Source organism: Melanotaenia boesemani, chromosome 8 (assembly GCF_017639745.1).
Source record: "Melanotaenia boesemani isolate fMelBoe1 chromosome 8, fMelBoe1.pri, whole genome shotgun sequence".
NCBI lineage: Eukaryota > Metazoa > Chordata > Actinopteri > Atheriniformes > Melanotaeniidae > Melanotaenia > Melanotaenia boesemani.
Genome location: NC_055689.1, coordinates 30964558 through 30978157, shown reverse-complemented (window position 1 = coordinate 30978157; position 13600 = coordinate 30964558). Strand labels below are relative to the sequence as shown.

Here is a 13600-nt window from a genome sequence, read left to right as displayed (position 1 = left end):
AAGTTCGGCGAAAATAAGGCGCACACGGCGATCTCTCTGCTAAGAAAACAGTCTGAAATGACTTTTAGCTCAGTAGATAGCTCTCGTGTGCAGCAGACTTTCATCTGATCCTCCTGCCCTGGAATGTGGTCTGACCGGTGTGCTAATAATGTGGCAGCTTCTTGCTAAAGGTGTTATGTGCCCTCCAGGGTTCACCAGTAATGGCCTCTTTTACAAAACAAAGGCAGCTATTCGCACCTAAGACAGAATGTTGGCTGAAATCTGTGCTCCCACTTGGCCCCTCTCTGGGCTTTGTCCATCAAAATCCCAATTGGGAAGCCTCTGCCACATGAATGAAGAAAGAAATAGCCCATTCGTATGAGAACAGAAACAATCAGGGACTTAAGCTCATTTTGCATACCGTATGGCTTACCTCTTTTTCATCACTTTCAAGATCAGCTGTGGTTTCCTTGTTTTTATAGAACTTTATGGAACCACTGCCTTAGATAAAATATGTCTGCAAACACAGGCACAAACAAAAAACAATCTGTACAGACAGAAATTACAAGCCGCTGTAATGAGGTGTTTCAAAAGTTTGCCAAAATATTTTTCTCACATGATCTAAATTTGATCTGTTTGTGATATTGACTGTTTTAGCGTGAGGTAAAAAGGATCCACAGGAGTCTGGAGGACAGGCACAAGTACAGGGGAAATGAGAGGTAAGACATTTATAACCATTTAATAGTCTGTAAGTTGATTTCAAGATGCAGCATCACCTTCAGTGGTTATATATTCATCACATCATAGACTAATGATGCTTTAGTCCATCTTAAATTGACTCAGATACAAAAATAATGGCACTTTGATTTTAAACAGTCACCAACAAATTTTCAGAGCAGATTTCGTATTTGTCATGTTTCATGTTGCTTTGTTGTCTTTTCTGTGATGTAATCTGCAGGTACATGTCTGAGCACCTCTTTGATCAGAAGTAAGTTATGACTCTAAAATTGGTTTAAAGTTACTTATAAAAATAATGCTGATCTCTCCCGGGAAGATATCACAATTAATGTGTCACTTTTTGTGTTCGTAGGAGCAACAGGTACTTTGAGAAAATTAGGAGGGAATCAAAGTTGACAGAAGACAACAAAGTGGAGGAGGATCGGAGAGACAAAGCTCTCAACAACCGAAGGCACAGAGTGAGTTGAATTACTTATGGATTTTTTATTTGTTTATTTATTTTTAAGATCCTCTATAATGCTGGGCTTCCATCAGAAGACTCTAAAAAAGTCACCAGCTCACATCTAAAGATAAATGTTTAAAAGGTTTAAGTCTTATCCTAGTCTCAGACCATGATTTGACAAAGACAGTGAATCACTATTTAAAAGACTACAACTAGATTCTTTTAGTATTTGAGGTGATATGTTGGACAGTTGATATAGAACAGGGCTGATCTGCCCACAGCAAACTTCACTTTTTATTCTGCAACTGTTAAAATTGTTTGGTGTAAGCCCAGCATTATGCTAAGAATTAAATGTCTGCTGTGGATCATGTATGTGTTACAGTATAATGATTTAACAAATGAGAGCAAAATAGAAAACTCATTCATGATGCTGTTGAGTCGGTGTGACACCTGGTGGAGATACAAAAGCACACTTAATGATGTTTAATTCCCTGTTGATCCTGTTCGATATAAACTGTCCAATATCACAAAAAATGCTGAAAGAATCTTGTTGTAGTCTCGTTAATAGTGATTTCAGTCTGTGTCAAATCTCAGTCTGAGACTAGGCTAAGACTTCAAACTAAATCTTTGTCTTTAGATGTGAGCAGGTGTGAGCTGGTAGTTTTCTAGAGTCTTTTGCAAAGGGGGGGTTTGGCAACATCTGCTTCGGCTGCTCTCGTGCCTGTTCGGAACATGCGTGATTGTTTTTAGCAGAGCAGCTTGCTAATCGTTTGCCTGCCTTGATTATTTGATTAAAACAACAGTGAAATGAATAAAATCCAGAGTTTTCTTCAGAAATATGAGCTAATATGGGAGCAAAGTGAGCTAGCTTATATGGGAAAAGTTTACAAGAGACAACAAGCTGATGTTCCACAGCTTCCCATCAGACGAACTAACTGACCCACCTTTTCAAACTTCCAGATTTTTGAGGCATCCTGCCGTCTTACCATCCACTCCTTGCTGCTCCGAAGCTGAAGGAGCAGGTGGACTGAACCATTTCAGGGAAATATAGAGAGGGGTGGGTGTTCAGAAATGTTTCCAAAACAAAGAAACTTAGTGATACAAATGCATTGTGACTAAAATGTTTGTGTGATTGTAAGTTTATCACTGAATATTAGATAATTTTGTTGGTCAGTCATGGGCCCTTGGAATCCTTCCCCTTTTACTCCTCCTTTTCAGAGCCACAGCTCAAGACTATCAAGGTGTTCTGGAGCAAAATGTGCAGCCCAGAGGCAGAAAGTTTGGTCTCAGTCGCAGGTCATAGGTCCTCCAACAGCATAATGAGTCAAAACACACAGAAAAAACCAGGCAAGTATGGCTAAGAAGAAAACATGTGACTATTGTCTTCTATGAGCCCTGAAATAGATGCTCCTGTGAAAGGAGCTGAAACTTTCAGTCTGGAGAAGAAACCCTTCAAACCTGAGACATCTGGAGCAGTTTGATCATGAGGAGTGGGCCAAAATACCTGTGGACAGGTACAGAAGTCTCATTCAGAGTTACAGAAATCATTTGATTGAAGAGATTAAAACAAAAGGTTGTGAAATTAAATATTAAGTTAAGGGAAACATCAGTTTTGTCCATGTTTGTATGTTGTATGATAACTGAAGATCTCCTGGAAGTCTAGGTCATCAGGTTTAAGCTTCCAGAAAGAAAAAGAAAATGAAATAACACAAATTTTTTAAATGTGATTTAAAAATAATGGTGAACAATGTACAGTACATTCAATCTGAACATCTATTAATGAACATTTACAGATTAAATCTTTTAATAAATAAACACAAAGTGACAGAAAAAAAGAATATTTTAAAGTAAGTAAAATGATAAAAGAATAAATCTAGATTTAGATGGTATCAAGGGAGAACTCAATAAATCTTTCCTCAGTCATAGCTGTAAAACCACAATCCTCCTGTAGGGGGCAGTGTGCCGTCACACTCCTGAGCCTCACACACACACTGTTCATAAATACATGAGGGTGAGGTGAACCAGTTTGGTTCAGGTTGTTATTCTGGTGAAGGTCAGAGTTTGTGTTGGCAGGTTCAGGTTGGGTTCAGACTGCAGACAGACGGAGGACGAGCTGATCTCCTGCTGAATAATGACTGATTGATTTCCACATTCCTAAACAATGGCTGACAGGGGTGGAGCGCGCCTTACAACATGCTCCACCCCTGTCAGCCAATGTTTAACTGTGGTAACTGTATTAACTGTATTAGTATTTGTTTAAAATTAGTAGGGGGAATTTTTTTCACATTTTGCATGAGAAACTATAATTTAATCACTTTAAGTCATATGATCTCACCTGAAAATGTTTGAGTACTAAATAAAATATGTTTGTTAAAAAAAAACAACAAAAAAAACTTGATAACCACCATGTGGGACTGAGAAGGAAGTTTGGTAAACACTGAACTGCTATCTCATCCTTTAGTGGTGGAAAAGGTGGTGTTACAACTCACACAGAGAAGGACAAGTCAGTGTCACAGCTGGAGATGTGCATCAAGTTTTCAAGAGGTTCCTTTTCAGATAAAAAACACAGTAATTATTTTGCTGTTTTATTGCTTGTTAGTACACAGTAGCCAAATTTACTATTTTCTTTTCTTTGTTCATTTTTGGTTATTTTCTTTCAAATAAATGTTGGACAGTGTGTGTGTTTTTATTTATCTGTTTTAACAATATAAAAAACTGTATTGTGGATATTTAAAATGGTATTTTATGCTATGTTCACACTGCAGGTCTTAATGCTCGATTTTGATTCTTTGCTGACCTGTGATATTTTTCAGGTGGTCGTTAACATTATAATTTAAACGTGACCTCCACCAGACTCCAGTGTGAACAGTCTACAGCCCTGATGTAATGTGCAGAAGATGTGCTGTCTTCATAGCACGATCTGGGTCACATATGGTCAGAAAAGTTAGATTTGTTCCACCTTCAGTCCAAATTTAATTTTTACAACCTCGGTGAAGTGAGGCACCTGTGATAAGAGGAGACCCTAGGTTGGGAACCAGTGAAGACAACCCCCTCCCCATCTGTTCCCCATGTGGATTCAAGTATGCACATGATCTGATTTCACTTGTTTAATCTTTATTTAAGCAGAAAAAGTCAGATATTAAGCAGAAAAAGATCTGTCTGAGACACCAAAACACACAACACACTCACAGTATCACATATATAAGTATCAACATGCAGAATAAATGATAACATTTTAAGTTTCATTTTCAGTATCTCACACATGATCTATGTGCCAGAGAGCATCATTACAAAGAAAAATTCTCCATATAAATCTCCATCAAGCATCAGTTATTATGTATTGATGCTTAAAATGAGTCAACATGTTTCTTTCAGACTGAAATATTACACCTCAGACAAAATGAGCTGAAAATACAAACTTTACATCTGATGAGCCTCAATGTGAATCAACACAAGTTAAAGAAGAAGATGAAGAAAACACAACCCATGAAATCATGTCAAGCTCACACTGACACATCTGTTATTTAACATGTCAGGACTCAACTAAATGTCTTCAAACATGAACTCAGTTTTTACACTTTTTCATCTGTTTAATCAATCGTCTTTACCGAGTCTATAAACATGATCTTTGGTGGAGAAAACAATTCACAGAAGAAATTATTACAATTATAAAAATAAGAAAAAAAGAACAATGACACAAAATTATTATAAAATAATCTGAAGCCTCAGTTACTTTTGTCTAATCAGGTTAACAAAACTTGACACTTTTGTGATCAGAACTCATCCCAACTCCAGCATAGAGCGGCTGAGTGAATGTGGTCTGGACTCTGTGGAGGAGAGTCCTGGTTTCAGAGATGCTGTAGAAGGACAGAATACCTGCTCTGTGATCCAGATACACTCCTACTCTGGAGGACCGAGGACCTGAGATGGAGGTTCTGATGGTGTTATAGTACAACTCGTAATTGTTTTTGTGACAATATAATGACCAGGATTTGTCATTATATCCAAATCCACTTTCATCTCCTTTTCTGCTGATATTCTTGTATGCGACTGCTACATCAAAGTCTCCTCTAACTTTCACCTCCCAGTAACAACGTGCAGTCAGACTCTCTCTACTCAGAACCTGACAGTATGTAGTGAATCTGTCTGGATGACTAGAATAAGACTGATGCTGTTTAATAAATGTCACCTTTCTGTTTCCCTCTGACAGTAGCAGCTGTGTGTGTGCTGTGTTTGGATCCAGTGTGATTTTACATGAATATTTTAAGAATCCAGCTCTGCTCTTTGGTTCTGGTTGTGACAGTAAAACATCCACATCAGTGACTGTCGGTGAGATGTTTGTCCATCTGTCTGTCAGAATGTCCTGTAGTTTATCTCTGAGCTCTGACACAGCTGCTGTCACATCCTCAAAGTATCTCAGAGGACGGATATTGATGCTGGATGAGTGTGTAGACTCACTGAGTGCTGACAGTGAGGGGTAGTTGTGTAGAAACTGGTTGTGATCCTCTGTGTGTGAGAGCTGCTTCAGCTCAGCATCTTTCCTCTTCAGCTCAGTGATCTCCTGCTCCAGCTTCTCCTGAAGCTCTTTGACTCCACTCACTTCAGTTTCCTGCTGGGATCTGATCTGCTGCTTCACATCAGAGCTTCTTTTCTGGATGAGACGGATCAGCTGAGTGAAGATCTTCTCACTGTCCTCCACTGTTTTATCAGCAGAGTGATTGATGGCCTCCACCTCCTGTTGAAGCAGCTTCACATCTTTCTCTCTGTCCTGGATTCTCTGCTGGATTTCTTGTCGACTCACCTCCAGCTCTCTCTGCCTCTCAGTCCTTTCTGCTGCAGCTGAGACTGTGTCGTGGCCTTTATGTTCATCCACAGGGCAAAGATAACAGATACACTTCTGATCAGTACGACAGAACATCTTCATCACCTCATCATGATGAGAGCAGATGTTCTCCTGGAGGTTCTTGGAGGGCTCCACCAGCTTGTGTTTCTTTAATGGAGCCACATCATAATGAGGCTGAAGGTGTTTCTCACAGTAAGAGGCCAGACAGACTAAACAGGACTTGATGGCTTTCAGTTTTCTTCCAGAGCAGAAATCACAGGCCACATCTTCAGGTCCAGCATAGCAGTGATCAGTAGGAGCAGCTTGGAGTCCAGTCTTCTTCCCCTCTTCTGATAAAGCTGCTAACATGGTGTTTTTCTCCAGGACAGGTCTCGGTGTGAAGGTCTGCCTACATTGAGGGCAGCTGTAGATTCCCTTCTGATCCTCTCCATCCCAGAAGCTTTTAATACAGTTCATACAGTAGCTGTGTCCACAGGGAATAGTCACCGGATCCTTCAGTAGATCCACACAGATGGAACAAGAGAAGATTTTTTGGTCCAGCTGATCTTTCTGCTCCATTTCACCTCTCAGTAACAGCGACTGTGTTAGTTTAACTTCCTCAAACAGGAAACCACTCTGAACTCTGATTTACAAATCATGTGTTTGTTTAGAGAGCGAAGCCTGTCGGCTTTTCCTCTTCACCACCTGTTGGTTCCACCCATCATCCAACCGCAGATCTGAAGGGGAGGGAACAAGCAAATATGTGGACAGAGTGGAGCTGCTTTGTTTGAGATCAGGAAGATTAACTGTTTGCATGATAGTAACAATCACTTTATTCTTGAAGATTCATTGTCAAGATGATACAGTGACACTTTTACTGATTTTATAACCTCCAGGATTGATAACTGTAATGCTTGACTTTCTGGCTTCCTAAAGATAAAAATTTAAGCCCTGTAGCTCCTCCAGAACGCTGTTGCATGGGTCTCATGACAGGAATGTTTAATAATTCCACAAGTTAGGACTGAAATCCATGAGACAACTTTATCTTCCTATGATCCATGTTTGTATAGCAACCTTCCTGAAGACCAGAGGACAGTAGTAAACATTCATGGTTTAAGAACCAAACTAAAAGGCCCATTTTTAACCTGGCTTTTATGTTATTTTACATTATTTCTTTCATTTTCCTAGACTACTTACAGATAACTAAATGTAGTGCAGTGTTTTTTATCCTGGTCCTCAGGGGGTCCTGCATATTTTCGAGGTTTCCAACTCCAGCACACTTGTTTCAGATTAAATGAACTGCTCTTCAAGCCTGTTAAGGAGCCATTCATTTAAATCAGGTGTGTTGTAGTACTGAAACCTGGAAACATGCAGGACAGGACCAGGATTGAGAAACACTGATGTAGTGGAATGGTCTCATCAGGTGCTTTGAATCACAACAGGGCTCTAAGACAATCACCTTGTGGCTCACTGTGGTGGTGGTCGTGGGTCAGGCTCTGCTGTAGGGAGGAAGGGTGAAGCTGCGGTACAGGGAGTGGCGGCAGGTGAGGGAGCTTGGTGCAGCTGTACTGCATGTCAAGTCTCGATCTGTCTTTTTCTGCAATAGTGTGCTGAGGTCCTGGGAGAGAAGAAGCAGAGCTGAGAACAGATAGCCAGGTTGGGTGTACTCCTCTAAAAAGTCATAATAAAAACTTGGTTAACCAGAACCATGTCTGTGCTGTTCTGTGCCTGGTGAGTTCCTACAGTAGTGACACTGCTACACTCACATTATAAAAGCAGGTGGGTGGTGGCTGTATTACCTGGTTTGAAGCCACGCCCAATTCCTGCTTCGCAATACGTGCAGGTATGTGTCTCCACTGCATTTCAATTCCTCCCTCTGCCTTGAAACCTGCAAAGTTTTGGAATAGTTTTATTTTTCTTTAGATAAATCTTGGTCTCCTCCTGCTGTCTCCAAGTGTCAGATATTGGTTGATATGTGCTGTCCTTTCCTCTTTATGTTGCTTCAGGGATATTAAACTGCAACTAATGGGGGAAAAGCGTCAAGCTTCCTCCACTGTTGTAAATTGATGTGTTTCCATTACCCCTAGAATTCAGCAAAACCTAAATATTGAAATAAAAAACTGGTAATGGAAAATCGTAAATTTAGAAAAACCTGGAAAAGAAATTGCTAAGAAGTTTTTATGCTCTTGTGAGGTGGTTTTTCAGATGTATTGATTGATCTCTGAACTCCCTTTTCTTTCTAAGGTTTTGGAGAAAATTGTGTAATACCAATTAAAATGATTGTATACATATATTTGTACATGCCTCTGTTAATCGGTGTACATGTGGCAAATGTACCACAATGCCAACAGAGGTGGAAAACCTCTGCTGCCAAGAAATAGATAAGGTATTGATGCTATTTGCTAACACTGTCATGCATTGTTTCACTATAGCTGTATTTCTAGCCACTCTATGTACATCTATTGTCCCATGTGGCTAATCAGCTGGGTGATTTTAGTCTGGTTGTTATGTTTGTAGCTTTTCTATCTACAGTGTTGATAGCTAACTTTCTGGTCATCGTTACATGTCTGTTACCTGCTGGTAGCGATCAGGTAAAGTAGGTGTGGGTTCATTCCTTTAGTTTGACCGTTGCTCGCACATTATCAAAACAAAACATAACTTATTCAGTTTTACTTGCAGTTTGTGGCTCAGGATTGGAAACGCGGTCCTTGATTGTAGTAACAGACCCTCCTTTCAGCTAAAGCCTGGTTGCAAATCCTTCATTGTACCGGCTCTTATTCATCCAGCAGTCTTCAGTGAAGTGCTGGTCACAAATATAAATGTTGGTGCAACTCTGTGGCTGGCTCCCAAAAAACAAATTCCATTTTTTGCTGTCTAAGTGTTGTTTCCTTTGGGAATTTAAACAAATGTTGTTTTCTCTCACAGCTGAAGAAGCATTTCTTGGGAGACATGTTGACACCGAAAATGTCTTCGCCTTACACTGAGCAGTGAAGGTGGTTGTGCCTTTATTCTCGTAAATGTGCACAATCTCGAAAAGATGATTGACAACTGAAACTGACATTAGCTCTTAGGAGTGACCCCTGACCTCAGCACTGCCAACTAATGGAGGAATTGACTTAACAACCATGACCACACAAAAGACACATGGAAGCATGAGGACGGCGACATATGACATTTGAAATGGACATTTCTATATATGTACGTAAGGGGCCTTTACTCTCTGACCATCATCCATATTGGTCTGCAATGAAATAGACAAGGGTTTTAGAAGTGCAGGTCCAGAGCTGTGGGTCTGCAGACACATGCATGCTACAAAACAGGTGAGCTGTGAGACGATTTCTTTGAGACACCTCCTTGTTTTATAAGCCTGCGCTGCAGCTGTTAATACTGCATTTTAACTTAGTTTTTATCTTTTCTTTTATATAAATAGTTTTTTTAAAATTTCTTGTTTATTTTTCAGGGACTACATACAAAAACATTATAAACAGGGTAAAAATGCTCTGTACCAGATCAAAGCATTCTCACTAATTTCCATCTGTAGTCTCTGTGGGAGGCAGAAAGAAAATTACAAATCTAACACACACTATCCAGAAACAAAACAAAACTAAAACCTTTAAAAAAGTAACTTGAAAGCATGAATAAAATCAACAGAAAGACATTAGTGCTATTGTTCCATTATGTTATGGCTTTGTAAGAAAAAGCTGATTGTCTAAAAGTAGTTTTGTGTGATGGGAGGCATCATTGCCAGCTAGATGAGGACTTTGTTCTGGCTGTTTGTTCAGCGGTCAGACACACAAATGACTTAAGAGGTGGGGGTGCAGTACCATGAATTATTTTATAAACCAAGTGCACATTTGCATACATTATCATGTTACCAAACTTATGTTTAGAAAGTATATGACAGCGGTGATATTGCTGTGTTTTCCTATCTAGTATCTTAATGCCTTGTTTATGTAGAGATCCTAAGGGTTTCAGAACTGTGCTATTTATTTGTGACCAGCACGAGATACAAAAAAGAAAATGGGACAAAATCATTGCATTCAGAAAAATTTTAGCTCCTTCTGGTGTAATTGAATTTCAAAGTCTGAAATTAACAAGATTGTATTTCAGAGTGTGGCTCATATGTTTTATGTGCTTTTTAAAGTCGCGTGTCAGATTTATAACTATTCCCAGATACTTGAACTCTATTACATTATTTATTAGAGTGGCTGTATCTCAGGAGGAAGAACAGTCTTCTGTCAAAAGGAATGTTGTGCCTACTGGGAGTATGTATGTGATACGAAAAATGTATTTGTAATGCAGGACTCCTCAGAGACAAGGGCAGGTTAACCACTCTTTATTATTACCTAGAACACAAGGTAAATGGCTTACTTAGACATACACTGAAGGAGTCGGTTGGATGGACAGGAACCAGGAACAGAGAAGGGGTGAGTCCATGAAGTGCGTAGGTAATGTCTGACAGGGAGTGACTGTGGTGCTGGGGTATATAAGGACTGGTGAGTAAACGGGAGACAGGTGTGACTGGTTGGGCTTGATTGGAGTGAACGGATCAGGCACAGGTGTGGAGGATCAGGGGAGTGCTGATGGAGGAGTGGCAGGAGTATTAAGTATATAACAACAGAAGTGCTGTATGAGTGTGTGAATGGGTGAATGTGACATGTTGTGTAAAGCACTTTGAGTGGTCCCAGAAAATTAAGATGTTCTTGGGTAAAACTCAGAAGATGGCGTTAGACAGCTATTCAAAGGGCCTTCCTCTGGCTCTCTCTCACTCCTCCTCGCTCTTTACATGCATAAATGCTGACAAAAAATGAAACACCCTTTACAAATGCACCCATACTCTGTTCACTACTGGTTTGTCTCATTCAGAGCTGCCGCTCCCACCATGTGCATTAGGAACTGCACGTAGCGCACCATAGTCACAGAGTATCAGCATGAGTCTCTTTTTTCCAGAACACAGAACACGAAAGAACATGAATACACGAGGAGTGAGATGTGATTGTTGTAATACACAGTGTGTTATCTCCAGTGTTGGGAAAGTTACTTCCCAAGTGTAATATATTTCACATTACCAGTTACTTTCAATTTTAAGTAATACATTTCTTTACAATATTACTCTCTGTATAAAGTAATAAGTAACATATTACTTTTCAGTTACTTTTCACCAAAATAAGCATTTAGGACAAGGCATTACGCAATGAAGGTGCGCAATATTTTGTCATGGTGAATAGTTCTCATTTAAATGTAGTTCCTCATTATTATAGTATGTGTGTGGCAACAAAGTCTAATGAGGTTGCATCAGAAAGTAGTTGTTAATATGAACTGCTGAATTACAATAATGTAATGATATGGAAGAATTAAACGACATGATGTGATACAAACTCTTGTTCTACACCTCATTGTTCTTTTCGATTTCTCTGAGATATTCAAAATAGTGAGAGTAAACCCACTTAGAAAATGTCGAGTTGGTTGCCATCATTCCTCGTCCTTTTCTTCTTCTTCTTCTGTTAATTTAAAGCCGCCGCCCTCGTCTTCTTCTTCTTCCTCTTCTTCTTCTTCTTCTACTTCATATTTATTTTCGGCTGTTGCGCGATGGTTGTTTTATTATTTATTTGTCTGATGTTTATACTGACAGTTGGGATTGTAACGCATTACCGGACTCATTTACTGTAATAATATTACCAAAATATAGTTAGTAACGCGTTGTATTACTTCGTTACTGCCAAACGTAGTATATTAGAGTAACGAGTTACCTTTGTAACGCGTTACCCCCAACACTGGTTATCTCAGGTTGGCAGAGTTGAAGTCCGTCCTTCAAGGTCATATAAAATTCATCCATTTATTCCAGCATGACACAAACGTCCCTCTTTTAATTCACCTCTGCTGTTATTCTCTCCATCCTGTAAATGTCCATCATGATGTCCATCCTCATCTTCAAAGTTAAGCTCTCCTGTAAAAGTTATGTTTTTAATGAAAGCCTTTTTTCTCGCCACAAGCAACATACTGAGCAAAAAAAAGTAAAGTAAAAGTAAAAAAGTCCCAAAAAAAAAAAAAAGAAAAAGTTTCAATGAAATATCTTATAAGACTTTTCTAGTTATATTCCATCAACTCCGTGTGCTGATTCATGCCACTGTTGCCCATGTTGTTTTCCACTCCTCTTCTGTTTAATCTATCCTTATTTTCTATTTTGTTTTGATGTAATGTATTTATAATGCAACTCTGATCCTATCATCTGCAGAAATACTGATTACTCTGTCGCTGTGGAGTGTATCATGATGGACAAGAAGCTGAATACAGGTTTAGTCAGTTTGTGAGATGCTGCAGAAAAAAATTATCTCATCAAGAGAATCTGTTGAAATTCTGTGAAAAGAGCTGAAACATTCAGTTTGGAGAAGAAGCCTCATTCAGCATTAAGAAGCTAGTGCCCATCGAATTGTTGAGACACTGTGCAGGTGGGGCAATGCCTGGTTCAGAGGTTGCTTCATGTAGTTTGGAAGATGCTGCAAAGTTGATCGCACATTGTTCATATGTAAAGGTGGGCATGGATGGGGTTAAGGTTGCTTGGTGGACACTGGATCTATGGTTTCCACACTAACCGAGAGCTTTTCTGGCAGCATTTTGGGCCATGGGGTTCAGATAATCTTCAATCTTGTAACTGGCTGCAGCTTAGAGCTGCTAATGGCTTGAACCAACAGTTTTCTTGCTGTGAGGCCGTGGTGCTAACAACCACACTCGTGTTGGGTGTTATTTCAAGTTGTCGATTTTACACACACGTCATCACGGCTTGTCAACACAACTGTTGCCCTACTGTGTTACAGAAGGACTGAGTTGTTTCATATATGAGAATTTCAGCCTAATCACTGTAATCCGAGCTAGCGGATACCATCAAGCCAGCTGTTGGAGTGAGCCTGAGGGAGGCCGGTCACACTAGCTAGATGCTACCATCAAGTTATCAGCCAGAGAAAGCACAGGTGAGGCGGTGAGAACGGGCCACTGGGCTTGTGGCTACCATGGAGCTAGCCACCACCAGCGAGCTAACGAGTGAACGAGCTAACTAGAGCAAGCGATTTTCCACCTCAGCTGTTCCCAGTTGTTTCCACTGTTATTGTCAGTTGTTCCCAGCTGCTAACAGACGTCAGTGCTGGTAGGCTAACCTGCTGCTGCTAATCCATTGAAGCTCAGCTACCTGGTACCACAGTCTGCATCATGTGGTACAAATAAAATGAGACCAAAGCAGCAAAAAGAAACACTTATGAATTATTTGTATCCTTCACTCAGGTAGATAGATGATAGATAGATAGATAGATAGATAGATAGATAGATAGATAGATAGATAGATAGATAGATAGATAGATAGATACTTTATTGATCCTGAGGGAAATTCAAGCATCCAGTAGCATATACATACATTAAAGGTTAGTACTTGACATTAGGGGTTAGTACTTAAGCATAACTAGACTAATTTAAAATGAAATAGAGGCAACGGTAGATAAAGAAGGCAAAATGGTAAAAACTATTGTACACTCATTGTAATGTCTACTCAGCTAGATGTGCTGTGACGCAAAACCACACTCCGAGTTGGACCGAACAAGAGTCATTATTATGGTCTATGTACATATATA

General features: G+C 39.7%; 1 protein-coding gene and 1 long non-coding RNA gene across 2 annotated transcripts; one reads left to right on the top strand and one right to left on the bottom strand.

The window, feature by feature from the left end:
* The first annotated feature begins 327 nt into the window (after nt 1-327).
* LOC121644072 lies at nt 328-12374 on the top strand. The gene is made up of 4 exons (XR_006011213.1): nt 328-698; nt 938-967; nt 1070-1265; nt 12364-12374. It is a non-coding gene; the product is annotated as an uncharacterized LOC121644072 (long non-coding RNA).
* LOC121644056 (E3 ubiquitin/ISG15 ligase TRIM25-like) lies at nt 4336-6560 on the bottom strand. The gene is made up of 2 exons (XM_041991754.1): nt 5618-6560; nt 4336-5080 (listed from the first exon to the last, which is right to left on the bottom strand). Exons 1-2 carry the CDS (start codon nt 6558-6560, stop codon nt 4908-4910), a joined length of 1116 nt encoding a protein of 371 aa, XP_041847688.1. The 3' UTR covers nt 4336-4907.
* Nucleotides 12375-13600: the final 1226 nt, after the last annotated feature.

Excerpts from the sequence above, each read along its gene's own strand:
- LOC121644056 (XM_041991754.1), bottom strand. The coding sequence starts at position 6,560 with ATGGAGCAGAAAGATCAGCTGGACCAAAAAATCTTCTCTTGTTCCATC. Across the intron at positions 5,081-5,617 it reads CCCCTCACTGTCAGCACTCA|GTCCTCGGTCCTCCAGAGTA; the intron begins GTGAGTCTACAC and ends CCTCCATCTCAG.